This window comes from Megalobrama amblycephala, linkage group LG7 (genome assembly GCF_018812025.1).
Source record: "Megalobrama amblycephala isolate DHTTF-2021 linkage group LG7, ASM1881202v1, whole genome shotgun sequence".
NCBI classification, from domain to species: Eukaryota; Metazoa; Chordata; class Actinopteri; order Cypriniformes; family Xenocyprididae; genus Megalobrama; species Megalobrama amblycephala.
In genome coordinates, this window is record NC_063050.1 from 49,590,524 (window position 1) to 49,615,513 (window position 24,990).

The window sequence follows — 24,990 nt, forward strand, 5'->3', positions numbered from 1 at the left end:
CTCCCCTATCATGAGTGGACACACCCCCTGCTGCCTACTGACTCACTCTCTCTCCACCCCTATCATGAGTTGACACGCCCCCTACTGTTGACTAAATCTCTCTCCTCCCCTATCATGAGTGGACACGCCCCCTACTCTTGACTAACTCTCTCTCCTCCCCTATCATGAGTGGACACACCCCCTGCTGCCTACTGACTCACTCTCTCTCCACCCCTATCATGAGTTGACACGCCCCCTACTGTTGACTAAATCTCTCTCCTCCCCTATCATGAGTGGATACGCCCCCTGCCGCCGTCTGTTTTTACAAGAATAAAGTTCAACATAAGCATATATTATTTAAATAACAATGTAGTGGGATCTACGTTTTTTATCCGTTTTATTTTGATAAACATGACACAATACAACATCGCGACTACATGAAAAGAGCTTTAACTGTCATAAAAACACAGATTTTTGAGCATTAGTGGAGCTGAAGGCGTGACAATAAACACGAAACACACGTGATCGTTGTCATGCGGTGAATCCGGCCAATCATGAAACAGCGGTGTCGTCATCAGTGCTTGTGCAGCTCCTCTTGAGAAACTGCGCTGGCTAACTCAGGCGGCTGATCTCGAATCGCTCTCGCGGTACTTTAAAGCCATACGTCACAGTCACATGACGTCACATGATGTCTCATGTCGGACAACATTTCTTACCAGCATGCACTGCTTCAAGTCAGCCGCCGATCGGTCTTTGCGGAGCTGCATCAAGTCGAACAAGCCTACTGACTCACTCTCTCTCCGCCGCTATCTTGAGTGGACACGCCCCCTACTGTTGACTGACTCACTCTCTCTCCACCCCATCATGAGTGGACACGCCCCCTGCTGCTGATTGGCTCACTCTCTCTCCACCCCATCATGAGTGGACACACCCCCTGCTGCCTACTGACTCAGGCTGCGTTCCAGTTCGGTTTTTAAATGCCCTTCCCTCGCTAACTTCACTCGGTCTCGTTGACTCGGATGTACGTCATTGCTTATGTTGCACGAGTGCCCACTTCTGGTGGAACCTTTGTATGGGCTGAACTGGAACGTCCTAAACCCTTGATCACTTGGAATCCGCAATGGAGCTGATTTATTATTTATTTTTTCCCCTTACAAAATTGTTTAATACAGCATTCTATATGTATATATGTGTGTTTTAAATGTTTAAAAAATAATTAATATATCATAGAGTTGTTTGTGGTGGGGTAAATTAAACGCGATATGCAGTGACGTCACAATCGTGTTGCATTGTGGGTTATGGAGCTGCCTGAAGTGTACATATGAAGTAGACTCGCTCCCTCGGTCAAAATCGAGGGAGCGAGGGTCTGTCCATATAAACTTCCCTCGTCCACTTCACGAAGTGGAACGCACGTCAAAATGGCGGCAGGGATTCCCCCGAGGGGAAGTGTTTAGGGAAGTTCGCGAGTGCGTGTCTAAAACCGAACTGGAACGCAGCCTCACTCTCTCTCCGCTGCTATCTTGAGTGGACACGCCCCCTACTGTTGACTGACTCACTCTCTCGCCACCCCATCATGAGTGGACACGCCCCCTGCTGCTGATTGGCTCACTCTCCAACCCATCATGAGTGGACACGCCCCCTACCGTTGACTGACTCACTCTCTCTCCTCCCCCATCATGAGTGGACACACCCCCTGCTGCTGACTGGCTCACTCTCCTCCCCCAACATGAGTGGACACACCCCCTGCTGCTGACTGGCTCACTCTCCTCCCCCATCATGAGTGGACACACCCCCTACTGCTGAATGGCTACAAGTGTGTTGTGTCACTCAGTCCGATCCACTTTCAACAGTTACTCAGAAATCGCATACTGCACCTTTAATGTGATGTGAGAATGTTAAAAGACAGATAAAAACCATACTCTTTTCCTTATTTTTATTGCTGTGCAGATGAAAATATTAACAGATTGTTTCACCATTAAAAAAAAAAAAAAAGTAATTTTTGCAGCACATCCTCTGATATCACTACTAGTATTATCAAGAAATAAAAAAAAGACATTACTAATACAGAAAGCAAAGCATTAAAAGAATAGTTCACCGATTCATCCTCAAGACATCCTAGGTGTATATGACTTTCTTCTTTCAGACTAACACAATTGGAGTTCTGGTTCTTCCAAGCATTATAATGACAGTGAATGGGCCACAAGATTTTAAAGCCCAAAAAAGTGCATCCATCCATCATAAATGTAATCCATATGACTCCAGGGGGTTTATAAAGGCCTTCTGAAGCCAAGCGATGGGTTTTTGTAAGAAAAATATTCATATTTTAAACTTTATAAACTATAATCACTGGCTTCCGCAACAGCTGTACACGTTCACGAGAGTGAGTTCCGGTGGAAAGGTGACCTCTGACCCGACACATTTATGTTTATAAAGTTTCAAATATGGATATTTTTCTAACAAAAACCAATCGCTTTGCTTTGCTATGAACTCCCTGGAGTCGTATGGATTACTTTTATGATGGATGGATGCACTTTTTTGGGCTTCAAAAATCTCACCACCCATTCACTACCATTATAAAGCTTGGAAGAACTGGGATATCATTTAATATAACTCCGATTGTGTTCGTCTGAAAGAACAAAATCACATACACCTAGGATGGCTTGAGGGTGAGACATGGGATCATTTTCATTTTTGGGGTGAACTATTCCTTTAAGCTAACTTAAAGCATATTGACACTGTATTTTAGTGTTATCTTAAAGCAGTCACTTTTGTGCAATTAGTTTACTTAAAAATTTCAAAGAGATGTTAAACTTTACCTTGCTGTCATATCAATATATATTCTAACAAACACATCAAAATAATCAATTTTCAGTGAGTATTAGTAATACAAATAATACTAACAAACATATACCCATAACATCAAAAAATTCACAAAAAAAAAAAAGAAAAGAAAAAAAGTGCAATCGGTTAAGCATATTTAAAAAGCTTCCAAAAGAACCTTCATCTATATAGCCTAGATTGCATCCAAAGCATGCAGACGCACAAGCAGAGTGAGACTATTCCACCATCAGAGGAGGCCTTCTTCCAGCTCTAGGAAGCTCAAGCGAAAAAGCTCAATGATCCGGAACAGTCTGGAATGAGGCACTTTGAAGTTAGCAAGGGTTTTATTTGCATAATTAAATGTCTGGACAGTCAAACGTTTAAAATCAGAGGTATAGCTACCTTTACAACTCAAAAGCAGGGAACTTGGCTTTAGTTGGTTGCAGCAAGTCAACCAGGAAATAAATTGTGCCTGCCATTCCTTCATGAGACAAAAGAGATGATACATTACTAGTTAAACCGATGTAAAATAAAATGTTTGTAATACTCACTATTCAGAATTTGAACAAAAAACAGACAAAAATTTCACTTCTCAAAATGATTGTTAAAGAAAAAAATTTGGGGTCAGTAATTTAAAAAAAAAGAAAGAAAGAAATACTTTTATTCAGGAAGGATGCATTAAACTGACATTAAAGCCGTTTATAATGTTACATAAGATTGTTTTATTTTAAATAAATGCTGTTGAATTTTTAATTCATCAAAGAATCCTGAAAAACAATTTATTATGGTTTCCACAAAAATATTTAGCAGTTCAACATTGATAATAAATCAGCATATTAGAATGATCACACAGAAATAATTGCATCTGAAAATAGCAAATTTATTTTAGATTGTAAAAATATTTCACAATATTGCTGTTTTTACCGTATATGTTATCAAATTAATACAGGCTTGGTGATCAGAAGAGACTTCTTTTAAAAAAAAATAAAAAAATCTTACCGACCCCAAACTTTTGAACGGTAATGCAAATATACATGTATCATGTTTACTCTACCTTCAAACAATGAGAATGGTGTATCTGGAGTCCGGCAGCCGTGTCTTCCATAATTCATGCACCAGTCTGCGAACTGCAGATGAGAAGACATCAAATCCCATCATGCCTCTGTACATACAACTGTACAATGACAGGTCCCCTCCTGACAGCACAATGATTCATCGTCGCACAGAATATGCATAAGCATATGCCTATGTATTAACTCCATGACAAATTTATTTCACTGAAGTGAAAAATATTAGACTTCACCTCTGAATAAAAGCCTTGCTTAGGGATTTACTTTTTAAAGATTATTGTAGTTTTCCCTGGAGTGCACTTACAGTGCTAGTCAAGGTCTCTTGAATCAAAAATGTAATTTAGTTTTTCATAAACGAGTACTTCATGACAATTTATTGCTACTGTACCTTTAAGGCTTTTAAAATAAATGGGTTTTTAAATGCCTATTAAAAAAAAAAAAGTTCAAGAAAACTCTAATGTGACATTGGTCAGGCATAACATTATGAGCACCTTCCTAATATTGTGTTGGTTCCCCTTTTGCTGCCAAATCAGCCCTGACCCGTCGAGGCATGGACTCCTCTAGACCCCTGAAGGTGTGCTGTGGTATCTGCACCAAGATGTTAGCAGCAGATCCTTTAAGTCCTGTAAGTTGCGAGGTGGATCCTCCATGGATCAGACTTGTTTGTTCAGCACGTCCCACAGATGCTCCATTGGATTGAGATCTGGGGAATTTGGAGGCCAAGTCAACACCTCAAACTCGTTGTTGTGCTCCTCAAACCATTCCTGAACCATTTTTGCTTTGTGGCAGGAGCATTATCCTGCTGAAAGAGACCACAGCCACCAGGGAATACCGTTTCCATGAAAGGCTGTACATGGTCTGCAACAACGCTTCGGTAGGTGGTACGTGTCAAAGTAACATCCACATGGATGGCAGGACCCAAGGTTTCCCAGCAGAACATTGCCCAAAGCATCACACTGCCTCCGCCGGCTTGCCTTCTTCCCATAGTGCATCCTGGTGCCATGTGTTCTCCAGGTAAGTGATGCATACGCATCTGGCCATCCACGTGATGTAAAAGAAAACGTGATTCATCAGACCAGGTCAGCAGGGGCACCCTGACTGGTCTGCAGCTATGCAGCTCCATACACAACAAACTGATGCACTGTGTATTCTGACACCTTTCTATCAGAACCAGCATTAACTTCTTGAGCAATTTGAGCTACAGTAGCTCGTCTGTTGGATCGGACCACACGGGCCAGCCTTCACTCCCCACGTGCATCAATAAGCCTTGGCCACCCATCTAATATATCCACCCACTAACAAGTGCCGTGATGAAGAGATAATCAGTGTTATTCACGTCACCTGTCAATGCTCATATTGTTATGCCTGATCAGTGTATATTCGAAGCTTAACAGGGGTCAGACTCACCATGCAGGCTCTATAGAGGTGTTTGAGATCCTGGGTGGCCTTGTAAAGAGCCAGGAAGCCGTAAGCATTTCCAGCAGCTCCATGACAGAGACCGTAGCCCTTCTTCACCAAACCCCTCTGCCAGATCACCTCTCCACACTGCAGAGCGTCCTCCAGATACTGCCTCACACCAAACACCTGCGGAGGAAGACGGCTTATACAGACTTCTGTTCTGGACACGAATATGACATTTCCATACTTTTGCAAACAATGTATTCGGCAGAAAAGTATGATTTTCAGATTCTTCAGATTCTTCTCGAGTCTTGAGGCTCCTGCATGTCTGCTTGTGTGTAATGTGGTTTACTCACACTTGATGGCACTGTAATACCAACAGTTAAAAACTAGGGTTTCTGCTGGACTCAAAAATAAAATAAAAATACATAGGCTAACCACACACACACACACACACACACACACACACGGGCAGCAACTCACTGTGTGATGGAGCCTATAGAATTCAGTTATATGCCCTTAAAATTCAAGATATCAGGACAAAAATGCCCCCGTATGAGTTCGTCTCATATTTACTTATATCATAAGATAGAGTTAAGCAATATCACATGAGTGCTGTTTTTGTCCAGAATAGCAGGAGTGCAAATGTGCCGTTTCGTTTCTGAATGAATCTGCGATTTGAGCGAATGAATAATTCAATGGCCCATTTATAAAAAGAGCCATTTACAATATTCCTGAATGAATCAGCCGTTTGAATGAATCAAATGAATGAATGACTCAATGGCTGCGTCCGAATTCGCATACTCCTTTGCGTAGGTACTTATTATGAGTAAGAAATTACTTCACGACCGCTTAAAAAAAAAAGTATGTTTTATATAGTATAAATGTAATCCGGACTTGCCACATTCGCCATGTTGTCATCATCATGAGACCTACCAGCATCAGTTACATCGCTTCACTGCCACTCATAAATCCTCTCCTGTGGCCATCGTATGCACTTTTTGCCTACTCTTTTATGAGTACTGAGAATTTGGACATGCTTCTTTTGTCACATACTGTTTTTCGCCTACTATATAGTAGGGAAGTATGCAATTTCGGATGCAGCCACTCATTTAGACATTTACCGCCACCTACTGGCAGTTTTTGTTTCTTATTAAGAGTATCATTTCATTAAAAAGAAAAAAAAAAATTATTATACACACACACATACATATATAAAATGTTTCCTTATTCATGAAAAACGAAAATAAAAAGTTTGTGTGATAAATTCTTTGTCAAATAAAATAATCTATTTTTTACACTAATTTTGTAAAGTCTATTTGATGTTTTTCTCATTTAACACAATAATGACTTTAAATTATCTTTTGAATAAGATTTAAGAATAAAATAACCGACATGAAGAATTGTACCTTGAAAGCCTGTATCAACATGTAGATAACTCCTGGAGAGCCGTGACACCAGTGCACCAGAAGATCCCGAGAATCACCGACACATGGTGGGTAATTGCCCGATTGAAACTTCAGCTGACACACATAGTTCACACTGGGTTTGACTAGATACGAAAGCCTGTCCTCGGCAACAAATCCAGGCTATAGGGAGAGAAAATGTGTTTGTTTGATTGACTTTAACATTATTATAGTTTCCCCCCACCAATTTGTTGTTTCCTCAGTCAATAATGCATGTACTGTGAGTGCTCACCTGCATCAGGTAGTAATAGATCCCTGACAGTCCATGGGCTGCACCCACATACTCCTCCTGATACCACTCGTACATTAGAGGGCTTTGTTCCTGGATCTTTTTCCTCAGAGACTGGTTCTGCCCTGAAGCCATGACAGCATCACAGATCTGAAATAAATGCATGTTCAATAAGTGAAAACAAGACACTTTCACAACTTTTAACTTCCATAAAGTGGCATTTTTCGGTTTACTGAATACTGAGTCTTGTTAACTGGCCAATATTTTGAGATTGAGAAGTTAAATGACAACTGTCAGTTCCAAAATATATAGGAAGACTTTTTAATGCTTTTGAAAGAATTTTATTTTGAAAAGAATAATATTGTAAAATACAATGAATTAATTTATATCCTGTGATCAAAGCTGAATTTTCAGCATCATTACTCCAGTCTTCCTTGTCACATGATCCTTCAGAAATCGTTCTAACACATTGATTTGCGGCTCAAGAAACATTTCTGATTACGAAGCCTGTTGAAAACCGTTGTGCTGCTTAATATTTTCTGGAAACTTTTTTTTAGGATTCTTTGATGAATGAAAAATTAAAAAGAACAGTATTCTTCCGAAATAGAAATCTTTTGTAACATTATAAAAGTCTTTGTCACTTTTGATTAATTTAAACGAGACCTATAGTGCCCCTTTCACCAGATGTAATATAAGTCTCTGGTGTCTCCAGAATGTGTCTGTGAAGTTTCAGCTCAAAATACCCCACAGATCATTTATTATAGCTTGTCAAATTTGCCCCTATTTGGGTGTGAGCAAAAACACACTGTTTGTGTGTGTGTCCCTTTAAATGCAAATGAGCTGCTGCTCCCGGCCCACTTTCCAGAAGAGGGTGGAGCTTTAACAGCTCAACAACAACAAAACTGGAGAATCTCACGCAGCCAAAATGAGGATTGTCAGTAACGGTTTATTCCTTGCTGTATAGAAGCATTATTTCTATCAAAATATTACTGACACCAAACCTTTGAACGGAAGTATATATTGGTTATCTGCCCTGCTTTCTACATTTATTACCACACATTGAAAACTACATTTCATTTAAACAAGAAAAAAAATGTAGGCTTGGTTTTATCCATTCGGATTTGATTAGATTATGAAATTAGGCTACAATATTAAATTTGATACTGTATATAAACAACAAACATTTTTGATATATTTTTCACTGCTTGCATGTTATTGGTTACATCAGCAGATGACAGAAGTAATTGCATAAACTGAGAAATATATTGCATTTTATTTAAAACTTTTCATTGATGTAATAAAAATGGTAAATTTTGGTCATGTTGTGTTTATCATACATAACTGATATTAGCCACACATCCTGTGTTAAAATATGACGTCATGTGCTTTTGTTCAGGTTTCAGGGCAAATTAATGGTAACAGACCTGTTGAATGTATTGAATGGGGATCTTCTCCTGCTGAAAGTGTTGGTTAATGAAGATGAGGGAGTAAAGATAGCCCAATCTGCCATAGAGCAGCTCATCAGGAAGACTGCCTTTCCCCTGCACTACTGACTGGTACAACTGCAGCAGCCTGGAAACATTCGAGCAAATAGATCACAATAAGATCCCCTGGGAATGAAACCCTGTCAAGACAGGGAAAGAGAAACAGGACACAAAAAGAGCTGAGCTGCCCTATAGACCAAGAAATCCTCCACATTTCACCCTCATCCTGGAATCTTAGTATGAGATTTTTAATGAACACCAGCTCCTGGGAATATTCCAGGGCAATTCTATTAGTGTTAAGTTATAAACAAGCCAGCAATCCAAAAGATACGAGACAAAAAATTAGACTCAATGTGGACAGCCGACAACAAACAATACATTTCAATAGTCATTCCTTCAATATATCATCTTTTTGGACTAAAGTAAATATTTAACTCTCCTACTTCATAAATTCCCAATGTTTATCATGTTTACACGGGTCAGTGACAAATAAGGATGTCTGAGAGAAATCCTTCAAAGAGTGAGTTTGAAATGTTGGTTTCATACACTTTTAAAAAAAAGTTTAACAAAAATACTTTTAATTAACTCTAAAATGTGGTATCTGAAAAACTAAACTATAGTTGTTTTGTAGATTTCTATCATGTGAAAATAAAGTGTCTTTATGCATTTTGGTTATGACTTTGACTTGGCATTAGGGATGCATGATATATCAGCCACCATATCGTTATTGGCCGATATATGTTCTTTTTTATTGTTATCGACCTGATAAGAAAATTTGGCCGATATATTAAAGCCCATAAATAATGGATTATTTCCTTCAGCTGAGACACTTCAGATGCGCACTGCTCGCCATGATGGAATTGCTTGATTGAAATGATTGAGTATGTAACTCAATTAGTTCAAGTTCAATTGTGCATTCGCATAATTTTGTGAAGATACATGCTGTTGTTTGAAACAGTAATATTAATTTTAATGTTTGTTTTTTTTAAACATTGATGCATTATTAATAATAACTAGCACTTATTTTTCTTGTATCTTTTTCATTAACAATATGGTTTAATTAAAATAATTTCATTATTGTCCATGCAGAGGCTATTCCATTTTATTTATCATGACACATGCCTTTTGACTCTTTATACCCAAGAAATGTTGTCCAATGACTTCTTTGCATTATTTTATTTATTTATTTTTACTTTTTTTTTTGTTAAAGAAAGTTGGCCATTGGAGTGTAAAATTAATTTTAAAACTTACACTGGTTCAAACTAGGATACTGTACATGTTTGATTTATGTTGAAGTGCCTGGGACATGGCTTTTAAATGGTAAGACTTTTGTTTTTGTAATCAGGCTCTCAAAAAATATATAAAAATGTGGATTTAAGAGTTATCGGCCAATATATTGGTTATCGGCCTTCAAATATAAAGAAATATCGGAATCGGCCAAAATTTTCATGTCGGTGCATACCTACTTGCCATTTAAAACATATTCGAATATCATTAATAATTTAAAACAAAACTGCTTCACTGCTAATCTTAATCTGGTGAGACTTGTTTTTATAATCAGACTCTCAAAAATTATATAAAAATGTGGAAAATATATCGGTTACCGGCTTTCAAATATAAAGAATTCACAGTTATCGGTATTGGCCAAAATTTTCATAACGGTGCATCCCTACTTGGCATTTACATAATATTCCAATATTATTCATATTTTAACAAAACGGCTTAACTGCTAATCTTAATCCACAAAAACGGTCAAAATACGTTTTAATTCAGAAATTAAAACATTCATCACTAATATAAAAAAAACAATACTAAAATCGTTGTCCCTATGAATTACATTTTAATATATCTTTGAATAACCTAGAAGAATGTGTAATTAACTTTTAATATGATTATATGTTTAGATCTATAATTTTAATTTGAAGAGTGATGTCACCGACCCAACACATACACAAAGATGGAGGTAGAGCAGGGTCAGACCTGTTCACACACTCCTCAGCCTCATGGGGTTTCTGGAGGCGATGATAGACCACCGCCGCTATAGCCAGCGGTCCTGCATCCCCGCACAAGAAGGTCACCCAGCGCTGGGTTAAACTCCTCAGACTGTGGTTGATATAGTCCAGAGCCCTCTGGAGGTAAGAGGGATCTCCAAAGACACTGTGGAGATGCAGGTAAAGCAGGGCAATGCCTGCAGTTGGGGGAGGGGGGACTTAGCAATGTGGGCCACGTAGTTTCATGATGTAAAACCACGAACATGAGTAGTGAACTATAATAAATCATTTAAAAAGTTACTATAACAATAATCAGATTTCAATGCATTGGACAAAATTATACCTGCGTATCCCTTAAAGGTATAGCCCACCCAAAAATTCTGTCATCATTTTCTCACCCTCATGTTGTTCCAAAAATGTATGACTTTTTGTTGTTCTTTTGCTGAACACAAAGGACGGTATTCTGAAGAATGTTGGTAACTAAACAGTTCTGCTTCCCATTGACTTACATTGTATGAACAACAACAACAAAAAAAAAAAATACAATGGAACTCAATGGGAACCGAAACTATTTGATTATCAACACTGTTCAAAATACCTTCCTTTGTGTTCAGCAGAAGAAAGAAATGCATTTACAGTTTATTCGGTGGTCCACTTTAGACAATCCACTAACTATAAGTTACTATGCAACTACATGTCAATCATATCATGAATTTGCAACTACATGTCAACTATATCATTCATTTACAGCAACTACATGTCAACTATATCCTTAATTTGCAACTACATATCAAACATAGCAATCACGTCAACTATATAATAAATTTGCAACTACTTAACTATATCATTTATTTGCAGCAACTTAATGTCAACTATATCATGAATTTGCAACTACATGTCGACTATATAGTGAATTAGCAACTACATGTCGACTATATAATGAATTAGCAACTACATAATGAATAAGCAACTACATGTCAACTATATCATTAATTTGCAGCAACTACATGTCAATTATATCATGAATTTGCAGAAAATACATGTCAACTATATCATGAATTTGCAACTACATGTCGACTAGGCTATATCTTGAATTAGCAACTACATGTCGACCATGTCATGAATTAGCAACTACATGTCGACCATATCATGAATTAGAAACTACATGTCAACCATATCATGAATTAACTACAACTTGTCGACCATATCATAAATTAGCAACTACATGTCAACCATATCATAAATTAGCAACTACATGTCGACCATTGTCATGAATTAGAAACTACATGTCAACCATATCATAAATTAGCAACTACATGTCAACCATATCATAAATTAGCAACTACATGTCAACCATATCATGAATTAGCAACTACATGTCAACCATATCATGAATTAGCAACTACATGTCAACCATATCATAAATTAGCAACTACATGTCGACCATATTATAAATTAGCAACTACATGTCGACCATATCATGAATTAGCAACTACATGTCAACCATATCATAAATTAGCAACTACATGTCAACCATATCATAAATAGCAACTACATGTCGACCAATCATGAATTAGAAACATGTCGACCATGTCATAAATTAGCAACTACATGTCGACCATATCATGAATTAGAAAGTACATGTCGACCATATCATGAATTAGCAACTACATGTCAACCATGTCATGAATTAACAACTACTTGTCGACCATATCATAAATTAGCAACTACATGTCGACCATATCATGAATTAGAAACTACATGTCGACCATTGTCATGAATTAGAAACTACATGTCGACCATATCATGAATTAGAAACTACATGTCAACCATATCATGAATTAGCAACTACATGTCAACCACATCATAAATTAGCAACTACATGTCGACCATATCATGAATTAGAAACTACATGTCGACCATATCATGAATTAGCAACTACATGTCGACCATATCATGAATTAGCAACTACATGTCGACCATATCATGAATTAGAAACATGTCGACCATGTCATAAATTAGCAACTACATGTCGACCATATCATGAATTAGAAACTACATGTCGACCATATCATGAATTAGCAACTACATTTCGACCATGTCATGAATTAGTAACTACATGTCGACTATATCATGAATTAGCAACTACATTTCGACCATGTCATGAATTAGCAACTACATGTCGACCATATCATGAATTAGCAACTACTTGTCAACTATTTCATATTCGTAGACTCAGGGTTCCCAGTCTTTTTCAGAGATCATTTTCCAGGACTTTTCCCAGACATTTCAAATTTCATTATGATGGGAATAAAAGACTAGAATCACAGATTCATGGCCTATGGTCAGTTAATAATTCAATACATAAGTCTTTAAAAATGTATAGTTTATGTCTTAATTTAATATATATATATATTATTGATGGTATTCAGTCGTTGTACTTCAGTCTTTTCTTTTTTGGAAAGCACACTTTCTATATTCATTTTAAATTACAAATTGCATCCAAACAATCATAATAATATAAGATATCACAATTGCATAAATAATTCTATGAGTTTAATGTTTTAAAATAATTACAATATTGAATAGTAAAAAAAGACACTTAAAATTACCACCAGTAGGTGGCAGCGAATAATGGTCTTAACGAGTGAGTCATTGGAGTCATTCTTTCAAACGATTCATTCAAAAATGCTTATTAATTTTTTTTACGAACGAAGCAAGTAGCTGGGTTTTCCATCCAAACGTGAAGCGTATCTTTTCGAAGAAAAAAAAAGAAAGAAAGAAAGAAAAACAAAAGCAAATGTAGGTAACTACATTCACTGCAAAGTGCAAACATTCAAGAACTTAATTCCTAGCTCCTGCAAGTGCAACTGCCAACACAAAATCTTGCAAAGATACTTAGAGCAAAGACTTTAGATATACAAAGATGATGCATTCATAATGCTTATGAATGGGAGAAAATGCAATGTGCAATATGGCGGAATAAGTTGGGATTATTAACTATTGACATGTAGTTGCAAAGTTACTTGTATTTAGTAGAATGATTAAAGTGGAAATAAAGTTTACCAGAAAGGGATACAAGTTTGGAACAACATGAGGCTGAGTAAATAATGACAGAATTTCATTTTTGGGTGGACTATCCCTTTAAGCAACCCCATCTATAGAGGCTGATTCCAATGATACTTTGCCATTTACATTTTCACTGAATATGTATTAATATTTTTCTTTTTAAATAATTGTGTGTGTTCTCACCTGCCCAGCCAGTGTAGCCAGTACAGTCTCTGGGGTCAGCCGTCTTCAGTCCATTCTCCATGATTGCCAGCAGCTCACCGATCTTACTGCTTATACAGCTGGCAAAATGCTGGGTCAACTGCACAGAGCAAAAATAAGATTGATAAATCAGATATGATAATGAATACAGTCATGAAAAAAGGGTGGGCAGTGTATTAATGTAATTAAGTGAAGGCTATATCTATATATACTATGGTACTCCAATTATTTCTAAGAATAGCATAATATTTGTAAGATTCAGTAGTTCTATGCCACTTTTTGGAATCACTCACATTTCCCTGCATGTCAAACAGGTCTTGCGCACATCCAGGCCCAGTGTAATCTAGGTAAGGATTCTTTAAGGCTCGTTGTTCAGACATTTTTGAGTGATCTGGAAAAAAGCACAGATTAAAAACATAGCAGAGGATAGATGCATTACATACTGGTTGTGTCTAAAAACCTATTTATAAAATGGATAGTTCTGGTCCTTGATTCTGATTGGATGAACCACATTCGAAGCCTCTGTAAATTACAAACGTACACCTGTGACCTTATTACATCAGCATTACTGTTGAATTGTTTCTGACCACATTTGGAAGTGACGGATGTGAAAGAAATTCACAAGAATTGGAAATTACATCACGCCGTGTCTGCGGCTATTACATTAGTAATGTTCTCTTTTCTCAAATATTGCTTCTCAACTTTTCTGTTTTGACTGTTTTCTAAGTTGCTGTTGTATAATCTACAAAGAAATTAAGTTGTACTTGTTTGTAGCTATACGGCTCCTTAGACCGCACTAAAATTTACTGGCGGGTGGTTTTAATTCACCAGCTGTCATGTCACAGATGCTGCTTGTGTGTGTATATATGTGCGTGTTTATATATGTGTGTGTGTGATATTTTTTTTTTTAATAATAAATAATAAAATATGACATCCAAAGTATGTAAGGTAGCACATCTAGATCTCTTTTATCGAATTCAAAAGGTTTGAATTATATTTTGCTACATATACAGGTATTTTAATGATTATGAAGTGTCAAAAGGTCATTCGGTTTAACCGTCCAAAGGCCAATACAGCCATTTCATTTGTGATTAAAATATCTTAGAATGTAATAAATGTATATATTTTTTTTATTCTGGCATGATTTTATAACATTATATATCAACATAGTGCAAAATGGCATTAAAATTATGTGCAGAAGTCATTGCTTTGTTATGAGATATTATTTTCATTGATGTCATTTGGAGTAACCAATATAAAGGGACCGTTTTGGATCAAGTCATGTGGTCAATATCATGTGACAGGATGTGACTTCATTCAGATACCTGCAAAGGACCACATGGTCATGAAGCAAAGTAACTAACTCTCTCTTAACTATCTCATGTTTTCACTTGCTCATACGCATGTCCCGAAACATCAGGTCATTCGGTACAACCGCTATAAAACATGGAAAATGTTGAAATATTTTTAAAACTTGTACTAAATATAAAATGTTTGTCCTTTTGCTAGCTAGATAGATACTGTTAGCACTATCGTCATTCGGTATAACCAAAAGTGTCATTCAGTAAAACCGAAATTTTGGTTAAACGAATGACTTTTTTGGTGACAAATTTTGTCCATGTAGTAAAAAATAACAAAAGCAGTGTTAATCGATTATAAAAACCACAATCTCATTGTTAACACTTAATAGAACTTCAAAATTAATTATATCTCCCTTTATATATTATATTTATATATATATATATATATATATATATATATATATATATATATATATATATTCATACACACACACACATAATGTATTATACACATATAGCCTATAATGTTTTGGTTTCACCATTCTATTCTGTCAGGATTAGTTAGAAAATGTCGTGAGTTTTATACATGCTTGATATTTAGCATGTATTAATGTCACGACACTATATGCCACATTCAAACATGTTTTATGACTAATTCTGACCGATTAAAATGATGAAACCAAGACATTTTATTTCCACATACATCAAATCACAGTTGCATTAATCTACAGTAAGCAGAGCAACTACGACATTTTCAACACTGCGCACCAAACAGACACGGAGAATAACATAACCAAGTTAAGCGCCGCCATTTCGAATTATTTCTAATTATAGCTCTTAATTAGAGCTAACTAGACATTTTCATGATATTTAATTCGTACAAAGACTTTCCGAACTGGTTATTGTTAGGCTCAGTCATCGCAGTAACCGGAAAAAACCGTACCCTAGCGTGGGCCAATCCGGAAGCCAGAAACCCGGAAGTGTGAAACTGGCTTCTGTTAACATGGACGCCGAAAAAAAAAAAATACGTGCTGCCTACGCGTGCGGTTTGAAACGGGCCTAAAGGCCTTTTTCATGAATACGCACAAAGCCAACGTGCCTTTATACACTAGTAAAATGGAGATCATTCTATCTTTGCTTAATTATCCGTTCTATAAAGCTGCAATCATTTATTTGTGAATAAATCTTTAGGAAATAAAACGGGTCTAGAAACACACGCACTCTCGAGGCTACTTGTATCAAAAGCACAAATAAGGATATAAATGCGCAGATAGTCTTTCTAATCAAATGCGATCTAGCTAAATAACTACAAAAACAACGTTTATTTAATAACAGTGAACATACCGCCGTGAATCAGTCCACTGTAGAATTCTTCACGTCTGCTCACTAGTGATGTCCGGTTCGTGATGGAACGAATCTTTTCAACCGGTTCTTTTTAGTGAACTGGTCGAACTACTTCACCAAATCGGACTGAATCGTTCAAAACACTCCGCGACTCGATTCAGCACAGATCTACACGTTATTAAAGTTACTCACTGTCGGACGAGCCTGACAGTCTCTCCGACTCGAAATTAAACCAAATATCCCGGAGTATATGTTACTCCAACAGCACAGTGAAGTGAGACATGCTGCACTGAGACAACTGATGAGCCGCTGATACTGAGCATGCGTGGACAACCCCACAGTTCTGACTGCCGCCATCTGGTCTTGAGGAGGTTTACTACACTATTGAACAGGAGATATTTTTTTTTATTTTGAGATTTTCATTGCTTTAAAGGATTAGTTCACTTTCAAATTAAAATTTCCTGATAATTTACTCACCCCCATGTCATCCAAGATGTTCATGTCTTTCTTTCTTCAGTCGAAAAGAAATGAAGGTTTTTGATGAAAATATTCCAGGATTTTTCTCCATATAGTGGACTTCAATGGAGCCCAAACGGTTGAAGGTCAAAATTACAGTTTTAGTGCAGCTTCAAAACGTTCTACGCGATCCCAGATGAGGAATAAGGGTCTTAAACCATCGCTCATTTTCTGAAAAAAAAAAAAAAAAAAATGTTTGAACTAATTGTTATATACTTGCACTAGCATATTGTATATGACAGTTTAGTTCAAACTTTAACCTGTGGAGGGCAGTAATACACTTAGCAGTGTCTACACTGCTGGAATTCAAATAGAGAAGAAAAAGAAGAAGAAGAAGTAGAAGAGAGCTAATTCAAGATGAGCATTTATGGTTAAAATGTATAAAATTTGTAATTTTTTAAAATAAAATGAGCGATGGTTTCTCTAGATAAGACCCTTATTCCTCATCTAGGATCGCTGTAAACTGTTATTTTGACCTTCAACCGTTTGGGCTCCATTGAAGTCCACTATATGGAGAAAAATCCTGGAATGTTTTCATCAAAAACCTTAATTTCTTTTTGACTGAAGAAAGAAAGACATGAACATCTTGAATGACTTGGGGGTGAGTAAATTATCAGGAAATTTTAATTTGAAAGTGAACTAATCCTTTAAGTGGTAAAGTTAAAGATTAAATATTTGGAAATTTAAGAAGCATCATTCACCATTCAACCTTGACTTGTTCATTCATTTCATTAAATCTAATATGCATTTCAGAAAAACTTAAAACAGCATCTATCAAATGAATGAACTAAAAGAAACTAATTACTGGTAAGAGATGATAACTTTTTTATTTTGAGATTTTCATTGCATTAAGTGGTAAAGTTAAAGAATAAAAATGTTATGTAAACTGTGATCCTCAATTAGAAATGTAAGAAGCATTGCTTCTATTAATGTAATTCAGTGCAAATATAAGTAACAAACCAAGATAATCAATCAATGAAACCAGAAAATGCAACATTAGATTATGAGCATTTGTTACATTTTGGACACCAAATTAATCAATTTAATTACAACTGCTTACATTAGTTTCTCGCTTCTCAATTAGAAAGGTATAGTAAAATGCACTTTTTATAAATGCGTAATTAATTTTATTAATATAATATGTGTGAGTAAATATAATACATGTACATGCATCTTTTCACCATTCAACCTTGACTTGTTCATTCATTTCATGAATTCTAATATTAAGACAGATAAAATAGAGAAACTTAAAACAGCATCTAACAAATGAATGAACTAAAAGAAACTAATTACTGGTAAGAGATGATCTCTTTTGAATATGTATTATCTGATTTACTCTAACATCCTTGAGAGTCTCATCAGAACTTAAATAATTCATGAGGGACTGAAGGATAGTGATGGATCCTGAAACACTGAAGAGTGCGATCATGTTGCTGCCATGGCGATGGAGCTCTGACAGACTGATGTTCAAGAAAACATGCACACATGCAATTTTCTTGTTATCCTTCTTTGTGATTTTTAAAAATCATTGAATAGATCTAAACAATTGTTAAGTGTTTGAATGTCTCAAATAAGGCAAAACACTCAAACCAAATCCTCAGATTTGAAAGAAACTCAAAGGAAAATTGCACAAAAAAATAAAATGTAATACCAAATAATTTTTAAAGAAGCATTAAAAAAATCATATTCACTAATACTTCCCTGATTTTTCATCAACTGACTCATTTTAGAGCTTTTCAGAACTTAAAAAAACCACAGTTCCATGACTAGGAACCTTTACTGACACATTATCTTTCAGTTTCAGAATCCAATGCCTTGTTTTTGACCACATATGGTTTGTGAAATATTCTCAGTAGTATTACCTGACAGGTCACTCGGTCATGAAATGATGGAGATGCATGAATAGAGCTGACAATAAAAGAGCACTTTGATGTCTTTTATAATCTCTGTGGTATTCACGTAGGCCTATCTATTATTAATAGAGATCTACCGATATTTTTCCCGATAATTTAGCTTTTTTTTCAGGTATCGTTTTCATCATTCTATAATGTCATGGTGGACGAGCAAAACCACAATATTTTAACAGATACTGCTGTTATTGTGTCATGGAATTGAGTTTTATGGGCCCTATCATACACATACAAGTGTTTTTTGCTAGTTTCAGCCCGACAGAGTTATCATTTTCACGTCCTGCGCCATATTGTTTAAATAGCAAATGCATTTGCGCCTATTTGTTCGTCCATGTGCGTGCTTGGTCTGAAAACGAGGTGTGTTCAGGTGCATTATTTTGAGGCAACTGAAAAGGACTGCACCATTGACCAAATGAAACCTGGTCTAAAGTCAATGGTGCAATATCTGTTTTATTATTTAAAGTGCGCGTTAGTAATATGCGCCTATATGCGGGTGCACAACGCTTGTGCATTCTGCTTATTATACATACAGGGACGCGCAGCAGCACACAAACATGCCAAATATTAAAAATAAAAGCATTACAATGTAAAAGATTATTATTGTGTGCAATAATACTTATAGGATAGAATATGCCACCGCTTACATTTACATTACGCCTCCACTGTCATTTTGTTTTTTATAGAAATAAAAACCATTTAATTCAGATGGATAACGGTCACTTCAATCCCATCCAGCTCATCCAAAACAAGCTGCAGGGCTGTATGTAATCCAGCAAGAATCAGCGTTCACTGATCACGTGACAAGAGTAAGTGACAAGATGACTGACAAGACCATGGCGGAGGATTCGTTGCACAACAGAGCCTGTCTGATAAATATCTTATCTTGTAGAATTCGTGCTCAGCACCGCCGTTCTCTATACACAGAGTACGCGTGATCACGAAAACGAAAGCAAACCTCGAGTGCACATTCAAACGTGATTTCAATACCCCACATTTTGAAAGTGACTCCCTGATACATGCAAATATCTCCCAATATGAAAGCTATCTTAGGCTGGCCTGTGTAGTTGTAACCATCTCTCAGCTCTGAATCATGCTTGAAGAAAATTGTAATATTGAGAGAGTACTTTGATTATGGTTGCACTTACTGTTTGCTCTTAATAAGACTAAGAGAAAACTGTTATTCATTTTTATTTATACTGTTTTTATTTCTATGATCAATTTGTGGAAAGGAGTTTAGATTGGAGGTCAACAGTTCTAGAAGCTCATCAATCATGTACAGTTCTAAAGTCTGAAGAGACTGAAATCATACAGGAGAAAAGCAGTCAAAATCTTTTACAGTGCTTGAGTATTGTTGTCTTTTACTGCATATGATCATTCATACTCAGAAAGTAGAACTGAAATGACAAGATGATTAAAAGTCCCCCGTAGTCAATAATTTTATCCCTTAAAACTCATCTTTGATCACCAAAATGACCTATTTAAACATTTTTTTCTGTAAAAAAAAAACTTCTTCATGCCTTAAAATAGCTTGAATATAACTACACCCTTGCTTCATTTATTATATGTGGATTTATGAATAAGCTAATTAGCCCCGCCTCCACCCACTCGCACAAGCTCAGAGGATTCACTCGCTCAACTTAGGCCGTGGATCCACCAAAGTGTTTTTTTTCCAGCGGCTGGCGTACTTTTCCAATTGTTTTCAATAGAAGCGCCGCATTTTTTAAACGCCAGGAGCGTAATGAGGCGCTGAGCGTCTTTTAATATTGCTGGTCTCCGAACATACAATACATTGCAAGTATTCTACATTGTGTCGACATTTTTAATCTGAAACAAAGATAATTCTAAAAATGTTGACACAATGTAGAGTACTTGCTATGTAAGTTTTGTTCGGAGCATGAAAAAGATGATTGAGACTCTCCTGCTTCAGATGGTTAATGATATGCTAAACCCACCGGCATATTGACGTGATTGGTTACAAGGTAGTTTGTGACGTCACAGACACCAGCGATTTCAAACCGCATTTTCGTAAAGACTGTGTTTAGTTCACTGCAGTTTTAAAGAGAAAATCCTCAGCAATGGTGTTGACTTATGAATATGCACATGGTTTGTCTTAAAGCACATTAAAAACACCACATAGACATATAAACAACATTAAAAACATGATTTTCACCACAGGGAGACTTCCTTTTTTTTCTAGTCATGTATTTTGTCATTGAGGATTTCTTAAAAATACTGTGTAAAAATCTTGTCTTGTGAACTCAATCTCATGTACGGAAGAGGATTAGGGCCAAGCAATAATACAAAAATAAAACCATCTCGAGATTAAAGTTGTTAAATTTTGAGAAAAAACTCGTTAAGTTTCGAGAAAAAAGTCGAAATAAAATGTTAGAATAAACTCATTAAATTATGAGAAAAAACTCATTAAATTTCGAGAAAAAAGTCGAGATAAAATGTTGAGAATAAACTCGTTAAATTTCGAGAAAAAAATCGTTAAATTTCGAAAAAAAAGTCGAGATAAAATGTTGAGAATAAAGTCATTAAATTACGAGAAAAAGTTGTTAAATTACGAGAACAAAATCGTTAAATTATGAGAAAAATGTTAAATTTCGAGAAAAAAGTCGAGATAAAATGTTGAGAATAAACTCGTTAAATTATGAGAAAAAACTCATTAAATTTCGAGAAAAAAGTCGAGATAAAATGTTGAGAATAAACTCGTTAAATTATGAGAAAAAACTCATTAAATTTCGAGAAAAAGTCGAGATAAAATGTTGAGAATAAATTCATTAAATTACGAGAAAAAGTTGTTAAATTACGAGAACAAAATCGTTAAATTATGAGAAAAATGTTGTTAAATTTCGAGAAAAAAGTTGAGATAAAATGTTGAGAATAAAGTCATTAAATTATGAGAAAAAACTCATTAAATTTCGAGAAAAAAGTCGAGATAAAATGTTGAGAATAAACTCGTTAAATTATGAGAAAAAACGGATTAAATTTCGAGAAAAAGTCGAGATAAAATGTTGAGAATAAACTCGTTAAATTTCGAGAAAAAAACGTTAAATTTCGAAAAAAAAGTCGAGATAAAATGTTGAGAATAAAGTCATTAAATTACGAGAAAAAGTTGTTAAATTACGAAAAAAAAGCCGTTAAATTATAAGAACAAATTCGTAATTTAACGAATTTGTTCTCGTAATTTAACGACTTTTTTTCTCATAATTTAATGACTTTATTCTCAACATTTTATCTTGACTTTTTTCTTGAAATTTAACGAGCTTTTTTCTCATAATTTAATGACTTTAATCTCGAGATGGTTTTATTTTTTTATTATTGCTTGGCCCTAATCCTCTTCCGTACTCATGTCTCGTGAGCTAACTGTCTCGTCACACCCCTAGTTTTGGGTATATCAAATGGGCAGTCTTTGGTCTTATTATCTATTACTTGTTCCAGAGCTAATAGATTTTGGTTCCAGAGCTAACAGAAAGAGTTAATAAGAGATAACATTAGAAGATATAAAGTGACAACAACTGATATTTATATGCATTTTAAAGTGGAACCTCAGAGCAACAAAATGCACCTCTGGACAAAAATGAAGGGTGAGCAGTTGAGCACAATCAGCCTCACAATATTGTCAAGGGACTGTCAATGTCATGGTAAAGGTGCACTGCTTGGGCAAAGGCACCAGAGAGCTTTACGGATGTGCTCAATCCTCAACATGCAAACCTTCGCCAAATTGAGTTATGAAAATTTGATCAGAACGTTAATGCAAAAATGTCCCAGTACAGTCCACTCCCACCACTGCCAACAATGTGGATAATCAGACTGCCACTCTCCTATTTAATAGAAGCATGGCAGGAGCTCAGCCTGAATACTGATCTCCTCTCTATTCTTCACCGCTCTCCCACTAACCCTCAAAGGACAAAGTTCAGCCCCGCTCTTTGTGCGGAACGACCTACAGTACGGAACACGGTTTTAGCAAAGAATAGATCCGTTATGTTTGTGATTACGGTGTCATTGAATTGGTTTGAGCGTGTGTGTGGGTGGTCATTATGTTTGAATATGTACAGGATGATTACTGTTGGTGTCATTGGCTAACTCCAGCACTGTGAATGACGGAATTTGTAGTCTGAACAATGGCTTTTCTCTGGTGGCAATCACCTGTATAATTACTGTGCAGTTTGGGAACAATGGCTAGATCTAAGAGGTAATTGCACAGGTGTATAATCCCTGTCTCTCACCACTCAAAAAAGTTTTAAATATCCAATAGACGCACTTGGAGATGAATATTAAGTGTTTTGAAAAGCCCTAAGTGTGTGTCCCTTTAAACAAAGGATTTGGTTTTGAGAGCTAGGAATTACATTAAGAGGATGAAAATCAGACATATTCATATTCTTTGTCTCCAGCGTATGTCCGCTTGGTTGTTAAGTGAGTGAATTAAATTTATTCTGAATACAGTTTTTTTTTTAAATTTATTTAGCATGTGCAGGCCTAGCTTTTAAGATAATTAGGCAAACTTTTCTCTTGTTTTAATTTTAATTCTCAATTTTAATAATTTTACCTGCATACACTCTAAAAAATGCTGGGTTGTTTCAATCCATATTTGGGTCAAACATAGAGAAACCCAACAGTTGGGTTGAAAATTTCATTCAAAAATTTAACCCAGTGGTTGGGTTTGTCCATTTTTGACCCAAATATGGATTGAAACAACCCAGCAGTTTTTTTTTAGAGTGTATTATCTTATCTTAAAGCTTCTGCTAAGAAAAAAATAAGTTTATGTTGAAGTACTAAAATTACTAAAATTCAAATAAACTAATCTATAACAAACTCTAATAAAAATAACAAAATCACATTGCAAAATTACTAAAATATTAACTAAAAATAAAATAACAGAAAATATAAAAATACAACCCAATTCAAAATATTACATATTAAACTATAGGTCTAAAATTATAATATATTATATTATATATATATTATTATTATTATTATTATTATTATTTAATTTTATTTAATTTTGTTTTTACAAAATATAAAAAAATATATTATTATTATTATTAAAAAAAAAAAAAAAACTCTCTGAGAGCGAGTCTGAGTACTAAAAAAAATGCTGGGTTAAAAATGACCCAGCGATTGGGTTAAATATTTGCCCAACGTGATGTGTAGTTTTATTTAAAACTTGGGTTGGAAATTAAAAACATTTATTAATAAGTAATTTAATAATGTTTATTGTTTAATTTCTATCCATTAAACTTCTTAATTTTCATTTATTAAACATATTAATTCATTCAATTAATGAATTTCATTCATTAATTTCCAGCATATTTTGTGTTCATTTTAAGCAAGCAATGCAGTATTTTTTAAACAGTAGTTGAGTTAAATAAAACTACCCAGCAGATTGGTCAAACATTTAACCCAACCGCTGGGTTTGTCCATTTTCAACCCAACTTGGGTTGTTTTTAACAGCATTTTTTAGAGCGAGTGATCCAAAAAACTTGAAAGTAGAATTCCACAGATTCATGTAATTAGTAAAAATAAAAAATTTCATTGTAACATCTCACCATATGTTTGTCTTAACAATTACAAATAAATAAAGACAATTACAGAACTTTTTTTCATTTATAGGCCTAAGTAAAAAAAGAAAAAGAAAAAAAAAGCAGTCTAAATCTAAATCTCTTCACGGTAATCCTCATTTAGTGAAAAATCTGCAAATCTCGCGACAGCTTTGCAGGCTTACCATCGTGTCACGACCAACTAATCACTACAACCATTCTTTTAGCACAAGCACATACATGCTGGATCGCAGCAGGCCTATAGGTGGCAGTATTGTCATAAGCATCGTATCTGAAACCAATGACAGCGCAGAACACAAGGTATATTTGGCCCGACTCCTACCTCACTCATTTTCTTTGTCTCCCCCCAACAAAGTGTCTCCCTCTCTGAAACTACACCTGTGATATCAGTGAGCCACACACCCCTGAACCAGACAGTTTGCATTCTCATTTTCCAGACTGGTATCCACCCTCCCTTTTGAAGTGTCTTTCACTCTCTCTCCCCGTCAGTCTGGCCCTGCCGAGGTGCTAACTGTTAGAAAATAGATTGTGTACCATACCTCCCATATTAACAACTTCGGCCCCCCCAAACAAAAAAAGAGGACTTGCTGCTTTCTCGCTACCAGCTTTTGAGACTCCTTAGCCTTCCTAATCAGAGAGCAATGCTAA

General features: G+C 35.7%; 1 protein-coding gene across 2 annotated transcripts; it reads right to left on the reverse strand.

Moving 5' to 3' along the window:
* Window positions 1–1,897: 1,897 nt before the first annotated feature.
* Window positions 1,898–16,690, reverse strand: lancl1 (LanC antibiotic synthetase component C-like 1 (bacterial)). 2 transcript variants are annotated; one of them, XM_048197980.1, is made up of 11 exons: window positions 16,545–16,690; window positions 14,001–14,098; window positions 13,690–13,807; window positions 10,427–10,634; window positions 8,387–8,534; window positions 6,966–7,112; window positions 6,677–6,856; window positions 5,277–5,453; window positions 3,854–3,926; window positions 3,202–3,280; window positions 1,898–3,110 (listed from the first exon to the last, which is right to left on the reverse strand). In XM_048197980.1, the coding sequence occupies exons 2-10, from the start codon at window positions 14,085–14,087 to the stop codon at window positions 3,204–3,206; spliced, it is 1,215 nt and encodes a 404-aa protein (XP_048053937.1). In that variant the 5' UTR covers window positions 14,088–14,098; window positions 16,545–16,690; the 3' UTR covers window positions 1,898–3,110; window positions 3,202–3,203. The 2 variants fall into 2 exon arrangements, with proteins under 2 accessions (XP_048053937.1, XP_048053936.1); XM_048197979.1 differs by having other exon boundaries at window positions 16,353–16,680.
* Between the last annotated feature and the right edge of the window lie 8,300 nt (window positions 16,691–24,990).